General features: G+C 45.5%; 1 protein-coding gene across 3 annotated transcripts in view; it reads right to left on the bottom strand.

Moving 5' to 3' along the window:
• GABRB1 (gamma-aminobutyric acid type A receptor subunit beta1) overlaps window positions 1-10,992 on the bottom strand; it is a 191,471-nt gene extending 180,479 nt beyond the window's left edge. For all 3 annotated transcript variants that reach the window (XM_074991803.1, XM_074991802.1, XM_074991804.1), the window contains exons 1-3: window positions 10,913-10,992; window positions 10,697-10,788; window positions 10,031-10,098 (exon numbers count right to left, since the gene is read on the bottom strand). In XM_074991803.1, coding sequence (XP_074847904.1) covers window positions 10,031-10,098; window positions 10,697-10,788; window positions 10,913-10,992 — 240 coding nt within the window. The remainder of the gene's footprint in view (window positions 1-10,030; window positions 10,099-10,696; window positions 10,789-10,912) is intronic.
• Between the last annotated feature and the right edge of the window lie 1,008 nt (window positions 10,993-12,000).

The raw sequence follows: 12,000 nt of genomic DNA, 5'->3' as shown, positions 1-12,000 counted from the left end.
GTGTGGGTGTACCACAGGTTTATGTAGTAGCATTGCAATGGTTAAATCTTATTATCTGTCCCTTTCTGATTCATTGCTAATGTTCTGTAAGATAGTGTATAGTATGCCTTTGAGGAGTATCTCCTGCCAACTGATAAGGCCAGGCCAGTTTTAAGCCACAGGAATCCACTTATTGGATAAAGTTAGTCACAATGGCTCGAGTTTGGTCATTTTGACCCTGACACAGCAAAGTTAAGTGTGCGCCTAACGTAATAGCCCTGAAAGCTTCCTCATTCATTCCGATGGCACAGTTCCCTTTATGGGTACTGCAAAGGCTTAAAGAGGACCACTCCTGTCCTTATGTGCTTTGCTAAATCAGGGCCATATCCCAGTGTAGAAACTCTAGAATGAAAGTATTTTCAATTTTATAGATCAGGAACTGAACCCTACAATAAGGAAACAGGTTATATATGGTTGCTGTATAAACAATTCCATATTTGTTTTATATAGCACACATGAGTTTTCAGGTCATGTATCTAAGATTTTAGCTACTTTTGTAATGCTTTGACCTGTGCACCATTGAATGGAGATTGTTGGGTAAAGCTTTTAGAAGTAACATTTTAACTCATTTATTGCACCTAAAAGGGATGGTGTCTCCAGGAGCGCTTTGGCTTCCTTGATTAGGATGCTATTCCAAGAAGGACTGCTAAGCAGGGATGGGGTTCACCTTTCAAGGAATGGGAAGACTGTATTTGGATCCAGACTGGCTAACCTAGTGAGGAGGGCTTTAAACTAGGTTTGATGGGGACAAGTGGCTAAAGCCCAAAGCTAAGTAAAAAAAAAAAAAAAAAGCTTGGAGACCTGGGTTGGAAATAGGAGGGAACATGGGCTATAGAACTGGAAGAGACCTTCAGAGGTCATTGACTCCAATCCCCTGCCCTCTCAGGGGGACCTATCAGAATCCCTCACAGATTTTTTTTTAGGTTTATTTGCTCTAAATGGACCCTCTAAGGATTGGACTTACAATCCTGGGTGTAGCAGGCCAATTTTCAAACCTTTCAGTTATCACTACCACCTGTCTGTTTGCCCCAGACCCCTAAAGGGCTACCTCAGGGATTGAGCTCACCCCTCAGGCTTCACAAGGCCAGAGCTCAAACCACTGAGCTGTCCCTCCTCCAGGCTATGACAGCAAAGAAAAAAGAGTGACGAGGCAGATCTGGTAGGCAAAAGCAAATCGGTATCTTAGATGCCTATATACAAATGTTAGAAGTATGGGTAATAAGCAGGAAGACACTGAAGTCCTAATAAATATATACATCATAACTGGTATCACAGACATGTGGTGGGATAACACACACGATTGAAATATTGGTATAGAAGGGTATAGCTTACTCAGGAAGGATAGGCTGGGTAAACAGGGAGGAGATCTTGCCTTACATATTAAAATTGTGCACACCTGGACTGAGGTGGAGATGGATGCAGGAGCCACATGTTGAGAGTCTCTGGGTTAGGTTAAAAGTGGTGAAAAACAAGGGTTATGTCATGCTAGGATTCTACTACAGACCACCTAGCCAGGTAGAAGAGGTGGGCAAGGCTTTTTCTAAGCAATTAACAAAATCATCTAAAGCACAGGATTCGGTGGTGATGAGGGACCTAAACTATCCAGACATATGTTGAGAAACTAACACATTGAGGCACAGACTATCCAGAAAGTTCTTGGACTGCACTGATGGCAATTTTTTTATTTCAGAAGGTGGAAAAAGATTCTAGAAGGAGCAGTTCTAGATTGGATTTTAACAAATAAGAAGGAACTGAGTGAGAATTTAAAAGTTTAAGGTAGCTTGGGAAAAAGTGACCATGAAATTATAGAGTTCATTATTCTATGAAATGGTGAGAGAGAGAACAGCAAAATTTAGACAAAGGATTTGAGGAAGGCAGATTTTGATACATGCAGAGAGGTGGTAAATAAAATCCCATGGGAAGCAAGACTAAGAGGAAAAACAACTGAAGAGAGTTGCAGTTTTTCAAAGGGACGTTCTGGCCCTGTCTGCATGGGCCTTTACCACAGCACTGCTGCCAGCAGCGCTATGCTAATGATGGTTCTAGAAATTGCAAATGGAGGTCAATTTGCAAACTTGCACAGCTAATTAGCATAGCTGCACTAGATTTCACTCTCAGCAGTGGGTGGAACCAGCAGTACAGAGGCTGTGTGGATGTGCCTCTGCTGGCTAAACCCCCTCTGTTGCCAGCCCCTTATGGCTGAAAAAATTCAGTGTTAAGTGACTGGTGACAGAGAGGGTTTAGCCGACAGAGGCACGTCCACATGGCCTCTGTTCTGCTGGCACCACCCAGTGCCGAGAGCAAAAGCTCGTGTAGCTCTGCTAATGAACTGTGTGAGTTTGCAAATGGACTTCCATTTACAATTTCTAGAACCATCATTAGCATAGTGCTGCCAGCTGCAGTGCTATGCTAAAGGGTCATGTAGACAAGGCCTGTTAAGGGCCCAAAAGCAAGCTATACTGCTGCATAGAAAAGGTAGAAGATATGGCAAAAGATTGCCTTGGCTTGGCCAAGAGATCTTGCATGATCTCAAAATCAAAAAGGAGTCATACAAAAAATGAAAATTAGGAGAAATTACAAAGGATGAATATAAGCAGACAATACATGCATGCAGGGGCAAGATTAGAAAGGCAAAGGCACAAAATGAGCTCAAACTAGCCAGAGACACAAAGAGGAACAAGAAGACTTTCTATGAATATATTAGACGCAAGAGGAAGACCAAGGATAGGGTAGGTCCACTACTCAGTGAGGAGGAATAAACAATATTAGGAAACTTGCAAATGGCAGAGATGCTTAATGACTTCTTTGTTTTGGTTTTCACCAGGAAGTCTGATGCAGAAATGCTTAACATAGTGAATGTTAGTGGGAAGGGGGTAAGTTTAAAGGATAAAATAAAAAAGAGCAAGTTAAAAATTGCTTGGAAAAATTAGATGTTTTCAAGTGACCAGGGCCTGATGAAATGCATGCTAGAATACTCAAGGAGCTGATAGAGGAGGTATCATAATCTTTAGTTATCGTCTTTGAAAAGGCCAGGAAGTCAGGAGAGATTCCAGAAGACTGGAAAAGGGCCCACATATAAAAAGGGAAAAAAGAATAACCCAGGAAACTACAGACCAGTCAGTTTAACTTCTGTGCCAGGAAGGTAACGGGGCAAGTAATTAAAGAATTCATCTGCAAATATATGGAAGAAAATAAGGTGATAGGTTCTAGCCAGCATGGACTTGTGAAGAACAAAGCACACCAGACCAATCTGATAGTTTTCTTTGACAGGATAACAAGTCTTATGGATAAGGGAAAGGTGGTGGATGTGGTATACCTAGATTTTCGTAAGGCATTTGATATGGTCTTGCATGATCTTATCAATAAACTAAGGACATACAACTTAGAAGGGGCTACTATAACGTGGGTGCATGACTGTCTGGATAACAATTCTCAGAGAATAGTTATTAATGGTTAGCTGTCATGCTCCAAGGGCATAAAAAGTGGGGTTCAGCAGGGTCTGTTTTGAGACTGGTTCTGTTCAATATCTTCATCAATGGTTTAGCTATTGGCATAGAAAGTACGCTTATTAAGTTTGCAGATGATAACAAGCTGGGAGGAGTTGCAGCTGCTTTGGAGGATAGGGTCATAATTCAAAATGGTCTGGACAAACTGGAGAAATGGTCTGAGGTAAACAGGATGAAGTTTAATAAGGACAAATGCACAGTGCTCCACTTAGGAAAAAACAATCAGCTTCATACACACAAAATGGGAAGCAACAGTCTCGCAAGGAATGCTACAGACTTAGGGGTTGTAGTGGACCACAAACTAAATATAAGTCAATGGTGTGATGCTGTTGCCAAAAAATCAAACATGATTCTGGAATGCATTAACAGGAGTGTTGAGAGCAAGACATGGGAAGTCCTTCTCCCACTCTAATCAGTGCTCATTAGGCCTCATCTGGAGCAATGTGTCCAGTTTTGGGCACCACATTTCAAGAAAGATGTGGAGAAATTGGAGAAAGTCCAGAGAAGAGCAACAAGAATGATTAAAGGTCTAGAGAACGTGAGCTATGCAGAGAGACTGAAAGAACTGGACTTGTTTAGTTTAGAAAAGAGAAGACTTAGAGGGATCATGATAGAGGTTTTTGAGTATGTAAGAGGGTTACAAGGAGGAGGGAGAAACATTTTTCTCCTTGGCCTCTGAGGACAATGAGCAATGGGCTTGAATTGCAGCAAGAGAGGTTTAGGATGGACATTAGGAAAAACTTCCTAACTGTCAGTGTGGTTCAACACTGGAATAAACTGCCTAGAGTCGTTATGGAATCTCCATTGCTGGAGATTTTTAAGAACAAGTCAGATAGACATCTATCCAGGATGGTCTAGACAGTGTTTGGTGGGGGACTGGACTCAATGATCTCTCAAGTTCCCTTCCAGATCTAGTGTTCTATGATTTTATGTAAATGATTCTTTTCTGAAGCCCACTTCTTAGGGATCATTTACTAGCAGATACAGCTTGTAAACTATAGGCTGAACACAACTGCCATGCTTCACACTACACAAACATATTCTTCAGTATCCTCTGTAAGCAGCCTCTTTTGTTAACTTGGGTCAAGATATTGCAGTAAACCAGACAAATCATGTCACAGAAACTTAATAGATTTTGTCATCACATGGTTCTTAATGAACACATTTCATATTCTAATACACTTCCATAAGAATTATGCCATTGTGGAAAATTAGTCAAACATCATTAGCTGAGACAAAGCAAAAAGGTCACCTTGTAGTTTTGAAAGGAAACACTTAATTTCAATTACTATAACAAAGATGCAAAAATAACCAATAAAAAAGTCTCATGGTACATTAGGGCTGGAGGGAGTAGATACAGTGACTAGAACTGAGGAATGGGGGCCAGTATTAATAGGTCCTGCTTCAGGTTCTGCCCTTGATTTGCTGATTTATATAAGGCAAGTTAGATGTTCTCCCAGTGCCTGAGTTTACCCACCTGTACATGAGAACATGCAGAGAGATCATGCGATTGAATGCTTGGATTAATCCTTTACATGGAAGTCACTTTAGAAGGTCAGTGTAATTTTATTATTAAACTACTAAACGCACTAACTATAAAACAAAGCAGAATAATCTGAATAAAGCAAGTAATTTGAGGAAACTACCAGCAGGGTTCATTTCAAAGCCAGGTGAGTTTTAATACAACAACAAATGGCTTCATTACCGAAGAAGTGATAGTGTTCACAGTAGTCCTTTTTTCAGAGTCTAAGTTAAAATTACCACAAAGGTCTGAGAACAGAATTCATGTAGGTACAGCAAGCAGGCTGTTAATCTCACAGTAATGGTAAGTCCACCTGGGGTGAATTCACAGCACTGCCAGCTGTCCATACACTGCTGCACTAAGGCTAGACAGTCAAAAGAACTTCATTCTTCTTTAAGTGCCAAAGTAAGCATCCAAGTTGAAAATCTGACCTCACTGGAGGTGCTGAGTGCTCCAAAACTTGGCTCTTTGGGTGTGAAAGTATGGCTTTATGTGGAGAAAATCAGCCAGATGATATACTGCTTTAGCGCATTTCCTGGAGACACTCCTTCAACAGGGAATGCGTGGAGTCCAGCCAAACAAAAAGCTGCTTGCACCTGGCACATTGCTCTCACCTGTGTGGGTGCAAGGGAAGAGATGGGACTGGCTGTGCTGCCACCTGTCCACCTATGCAAATGAAAGCTTCCAGCAGCAGAAGGCATAACTTGCATTCTCTGGTGTCTCTTGTTATTGTGGCCTGGAACTTCTAAGAGAGCAATGGCCCCACTTTTACGACAGTGTGACATAATATTCAGCCTACCATGGCTGTGATTCATAGAGCCAAACTTCAAATGGTGCTACGATGTTGATTGGCAGAAGTGCTGAGTGCCAGGCTAGTGCTGTAACCATTGGACCATCTAAGTTTATTTCACTGTAGTAAGCTAGATTGTAGTAAGCTCTGTGATGATAAGGCAGGACAGAAATAGAAAAGAAGTAAAGCTAACATTCGAGTTCAAAGTCTCTATTCTTCTGTTTTTTTTAGTGCTTATGAATCTGAGCCAGTGATTCCAAGGTCACAAGAGCACATTGTGACTATTAGTCTAAGCTGCTGTATAACGCAGGCCAGAGAATTTCTCCAGAGCTGATATAAAAAACATCCAGTCTTGATTTAAATTGTCAGTGATGGAGAATCCACCAGGACCTTTGGTAAATTGTTCCAAAAGCTAATTACACTCACTTGTAAGAAGTTACACCTTATTTCCAGTTGAATAGTAACAGAGAGTAAGCCGTGCTAGTCTGTACACTATCAAAACAAAAAGCAGTCAAGTAGCACTTTAAAGACTAGCAAAATAGTTTAGGTGAGCTTTCGTGGGACAGACCCACTTCTTCAGACCACAGCCAGACCAGAACAGACTCAATATTTAAGACACAGAGAACCAAAAACAGTAAGCAAGGAGGACAAATCAGAAAAAGATAATCAAGGTGGGCAAATCAGAGAGTGGAGGGGTGGGGGAATGGGAACTTTCTGAGTCACTATAGGGGCTCATCTGCATACTTGGCTCAATCTAATTCTTGATCTTCCCCCTCCACCCCTCCACTCTCTGATTTGCTCACCTTGATTATCTTTTTCTGATTTGTCCTCCTTGCTTACTGTTTTTGGTTCTCTGTGTCTTAAATATTGAGTCTGTTCTGGTCTGGCTATGGTCTGAAGAAGTGGGTCTGTCCCACAAAAGCTCACCTAATAAACTATTTTGCTAGTCTTTAAAGTGGTTCTTATTTCCAGTTTGAATTTGTGTAGCTTCAGTTTCCAGATGTTTGATCATATTCGACCTCTCTCTCTGCTAGATTAAAGAGCCCATTTGTTAAGTATTTTTCCACATGTAGCAACTTACAGAGTGTAAACAAGTCTCCCCTTAATCTTATCTTTGTTAGAATAACTAGATAGATCGCAAAAACTCAGTCAGTAGAAGGTACTTTTTCTAACCCTTTAATCATTCTCATGACACATAACTGATTCCTTTCCAATTTAGCAATCTCCCTTTTTTGACTCGAGAGCACCAGAACAGGGCACAGTATCCAGCACTGGTTGTGTCAGTGCCATCCCCTCAATGTTTATGTCATCTTCAGACTTTGTTGAACTGATGTGGGAAGGGAGAGGAGCTGGGTGAGGGCAGACACAATATGGATCATGCTTTATCCAGCCCCAAGTGACAATACTGCTGGAAGATACAATGTAATTAACACTACACGGCAATGAGTGCTGTCTGTGGCAAGGCCCCCTCAAATCCCATTTGAGGATCCCACATGTTCTGCACATTGGTCCTGCACTCCTGGAAAGGAGGTCAACACAAAGTCAGGGCAGGGGTAGACAGACATCATCTAAAGCAGCCATTATGTTAGAAGGGAATAGTGTGGTGAGGCTCACCCTGCTCCCAGGGAATGAGGATAGGGTTTGTTCTCCTTGCTTGTGCTCAACATATATAAGCTTTATGTGCTCTTTCTTTCACTCCTTCCTTACAGTCATTAATACATTTAAGTAGGTGGGTTGTGAAGCACTGGAATGGGTTACCTAAGGAGTTGGTGGAATCTCTGTTCCTAGACGCTTTTAAGTCCTGCCTTGACAAAGCCCTGTTTGCGGTGACTGAGTGGGATTGGTGCTGCTTGTAACAGTGGGCAGGACTCAATGACCTTCTAAGGTTTCTTATAACACTATGATTTTGTTCTCATTGACAAGAAAGTTCAGCATGAACTCTGCACGTTAGAATTTGCAAAGTCTGTCCATTGTGCTTCCTCTTCTCCCACCTACTTATTACTACTTAACATTTGTATTTAAATATAACTTTTATAAACCATTCATGACCCCATTGTGGTTCAAGCTAAAAATACGTACAGTATGGCAAAATAATTCCCTGCCTCCAAAGAACTTACAATGTAACTGTGACAGAAAAAAACAACAACTATATTTATGCTACATCAAAAAACTTGACATACAACTGAGTAGCAAAAATAAATCTGAAGAGAGAAAAAATACTTCCTTTTAAGTGTTCCAGTGATAAATATCAGACTGTAGTAATATTAGGAAAAGGGAAGTTAATTGAAGACTGATAAATGTCTGTTTGCTTCATGAAATTTCAGTAAACTGACAGCTGGTATAAAAACAAAGCACAGCTATCTAGTTCCATTTAGTTGCATAGTTATTCCTCTTCAGATGAAATGAAAATTACCTTAGATTTTCATATGCGATTGCCCCGCACATACCAAAATACCCAGGAAGTCTTTTAGTCAGAAATGTTTTTGATAGGATTAAAAGTTATAACTGATTTTAATTTTTCTGTCTTGGAGGAAGAGAATGTGAAACCAGACCCTCACTAGATTTTTTTGTGCCTTACCTTATGCATTCATAAACATTATAATGCAATCAGCTCAGCAATGAAATTAACACAATCAAGTACAATGTTATATACATCTTCATCTGAAGTAGCATTTTACTTGACCCTCAACCAGTTTTCATTTCTCTAATTAGCTGTGGAGCTATCTTCAAGCATATGCTTTATTTCTTTTTCCTTGTGAAAAAGTGCTTTCCAGCCTCTGTTTTCTTTTTTCTTCTGCTTATGTGCTGTGAAGCTGCTATTCTTTCTTTATATCTCCATTATCTGATCCAATTAACTTAGAAATTCAGTCTTAAACATTTCTGAATATTTCTAGTATTTCAAATATGTGCAGTCGATTGGGGGTGAAAACATCAAGAGCAAAACAAAAATCTTATATATTATCTACCTTTTAAATATAAGCAGTGAACAGTTTCAAACATCTGAATGAAGTATATTCAAATTATAGACATATTCTAGATTACTTTTCTTCTTAGCAGCTCTGAATTGCTTTACACAGACATATGCTATTAACTATTACTTCAAAGTGTGTGATGCAATCTGCAACATCAAACTGTTTTTACCAGGGAATTTATGAGAGATCAGATGTCTAACTAAAATGTGATGGAAGCCCTCTCCCCTCCTATTGCTGTTAAAATCCCCACAGCCATGTTCCCTCCTGGAGAGGTAGAGCACCTCGCATTAGAGCTAAGGTCTGTCAGTCAATCAGCAATTACAATTCACCCAGGCAAGTGACCTCTGAAATATTAGAGAAAAATCAACAGGCTTCTGCTGTGTCTCGAGCAGCCCCAAATCTGCTAGCTCTGAGTCTCAGCATTCTCTCTTAGGCGGAACGTAAGACAACGCCACAGCAACTACTGTTGTTTTGACTGTTTCCTCCACACCAAACACAAGGGCTGGGAATATCACCAAACTGTAGATTGCCTTCGAACTTTCTAAGACAAGGATCTCTGTATTCCCTGTCCCTCCCCTTCCCACAGGCGCCTTTGGATTCCAAGAGAAAGGGGAGGCTCAGCTAGCGCTGATTGCGGCTACTGCAGTGGGAATGTGTGGCTCTACAAGTTGCACGTGGAGACACGCGAATCCACAACGCTCCTTTGGCGTTCTTTGCCCCTTTCAACCCAGTTGACAGTGGTCATGGCTAAGGATCTCTGTCTCCTGACCCGGCACCAGGCAGCTTGCCATTCCCTTCGAGGAAAGCAGGGCTGCCTCTCTGCCCCTTATCCTAGCCACCCTGCATGCAGCCTTGGCGTTGTTTCAAACAGGCCCTGTCCATTCCCGGCTCCTGGCAAAGCGAGCGAGAGAGAGGGGAGCTGTCCGTGGTGCTGAACTGCAGCAAGGCGCAGCGGTCGGCAGGTGGCGCCGCGGCCCGTTGGAAAAGGACGTGGCTGGAGGTACCGGGCAAGCTCGTCCCACGCCTGTTTCCCCAGCCAAGGGGGTGCACGAGGCTCATCCGCCCTTGCTTTGGCATGACAGAAAAAGCTTTCCAGACACGATCCCGAGACCCCTCTCCCCCGCAAGTGAAGCCTCAGGAGCAGGCGGGCACGCACCGTGCCAAGGGCAGCGCCGTGCGTTCCTTCCGAGCGTGTACTCACCATGTTGACCTCCGAGACCATGTCTATGCTGGCGATGTCTATTCTCATCCCCACGTCCACAGGAGCACCTGCACGCGGAAACGGGGGGTCGTTATGCAGCGTCAGGCTATTTCAAAGCACCATCCCCGTGCCTGGTTGTGTAGTGGCAGCTATATGTGTGTCTCTGTGTTTGTGTGCGTGAGTTGGGCACGTCAAGGGTGTGTGTTTGTGTGTGTGTTTGCATGCCTGAGTTGGGGACGTCAGGTGTGTGTGTGTGTGCGTGTGTGTGTTTTGCATGCGTGAGTTGGGCACATCAGGTGTGTGTGTGTGTCTGCATACGTGGGTTGGGCACCTCAGGGGTGTGTGTGTGTGTGTGTGTGTTTGCATGCGTGAGTTGGGCACATCGCGGTGTGCGTGTGTGTGTCTGCATACGTGAGTTAGGCACCTCAGGGGTGTGTGTGTGTGTGTGTACGCGCGTGCGTGCATGAGTTGGGCACCTCAGGGGTGTGTGTGTGTGTGTGTGTGTGTTTTCTTGCTCAGAAACTGGTCCCCAGCCGCTTACAAAGCCCAATGTGCCTATGAAGTGACTTCTCTCAGCCGCCCGGCTTTGCTTTACGCAGCTAGTGCCTGGGAACCCAAGGGCAGCGCAGCGCGGTTCGGCCACAGGTGGGAAAAGACTGACATTACCCCCAAAGTCTGGCCTCAAGCGGATGTCGTAGCCATGGAGCAGTCTATCCACGGTCTCCTTCACGTAGGACATGTTGCTCGGCTCGTTCACGCTGAAGGGAGGAAGGGCGGGATTGAGACTCCAGGCTGGCGGCCCCCACCGCCCCCACCCCTGCCCAGAGCCGGAGAGCGACACCCCGCGCGCACCCGGAGAGCCCCCCAGGGGCCGCGGCTCACCTCTGCGCGCAGCAGACCATGGCTAGCATGACGGGGAGCGACCGAAGCCCGACGTACTCTCGGCCCTGAGCTGCCCACATGCCGGCCTCGGCTTTCCGGCGGAGGTCCGAGGACTGCCACTTAGCACGACCACAGCAGTTAAGTCCCCACAGACCAACGCATGCGCGGAGCGGGCGGCGGCTCCAAAGACACCTTTCGCCTCGCAATCAGTCCCCGGAGCCGGAGCTGAGCGAGTCCCCGATGGCTCCAGCCAGGCTGCTGGCAGCCGCTCCGCTAAGCCTCCGCCGCGGCAGACAGGGCTTCGCTCCCCTCCCCAGCCGGGCCCAGCGAGGAGGGCTCAGCCGGCCCCGGGCGCGGCTCGCCTTCTCGTGTGGACACACCCCGACTGCACGTTGCGCCTGGAGACTGGGGGGCCGCCTGGAGCGCAGCGCGCCCGGAGCTGCGCCGGGCAGAGCACGCGCTTCCCACCAGGGCCCGCTCCCGTGGCCGGGGTCCTGGGACAGCCCTGGTTACCGCAGGGAGCCGCAGCGGACCGATCCCTGCCCCGCCGGGGTGTGGGGCTGGAGCAAACGCCTCTCTTGTAACTGACATGGACCATCAGCCGCTCACAAAGCCGAGAGCCCCTCGGCTCTCACAGCTGCAGCCAGGAAGAAATGGGCACGTACGCGGCCCCCCTCCCACACCTGTAGCTCCTGCCTGTCTCCCTAGCGGCTGTCCGCCTACAGCCTCCTTGCAGCCTGCGTCGGCTTTGTTCCTTTGCTGTGTGGCCAGCCGCTTTTGTGGCCCCCCAGGGGCTGGCAGGAACATCAGGGAAGGAACCCTGTGGGCGCATCCTGGAGGGCCATACGAGGTTGCAACAGGCACCGCTGGGCACAGGAGGTGCACGTCCTACATGGGACTCAGCCCAGCTCTCCTCTCCCCTCGCGGGTTTGCAGCGACTGAGGCCGCCGAGGGGAAGGGAAGAGCCACCTAGGCCTGACATTTCCCTCCCAGCCAGCCCTTGACTGTTGATGAAGAGGAATGTGACAGCGCCAAGCCTCCCCCTTTCTCCACAGCAGAAAGCTGCGCTAGTGCCCGGCGATCCCAGG

Source organism: Carettochelys insculpta, chromosome 4, assembly GCF_033958435.1.
Source record: "Carettochelys insculpta isolate YL-2023 chromosome 4, ASM3395843v1, whole genome shotgun sequence".
NCBI classification, from domain to species: domain Eukaryota; kingdom Metazoa; phylum Chordata; order Testudines; family Carettochelyidae; genus Carettochelys; species Carettochelys insculpta.
The sequence above is the reverse complement of the archived record's forward strand: the minus strand, read 5'-3'. Positions and strand labels throughout refer to the sequence as shown.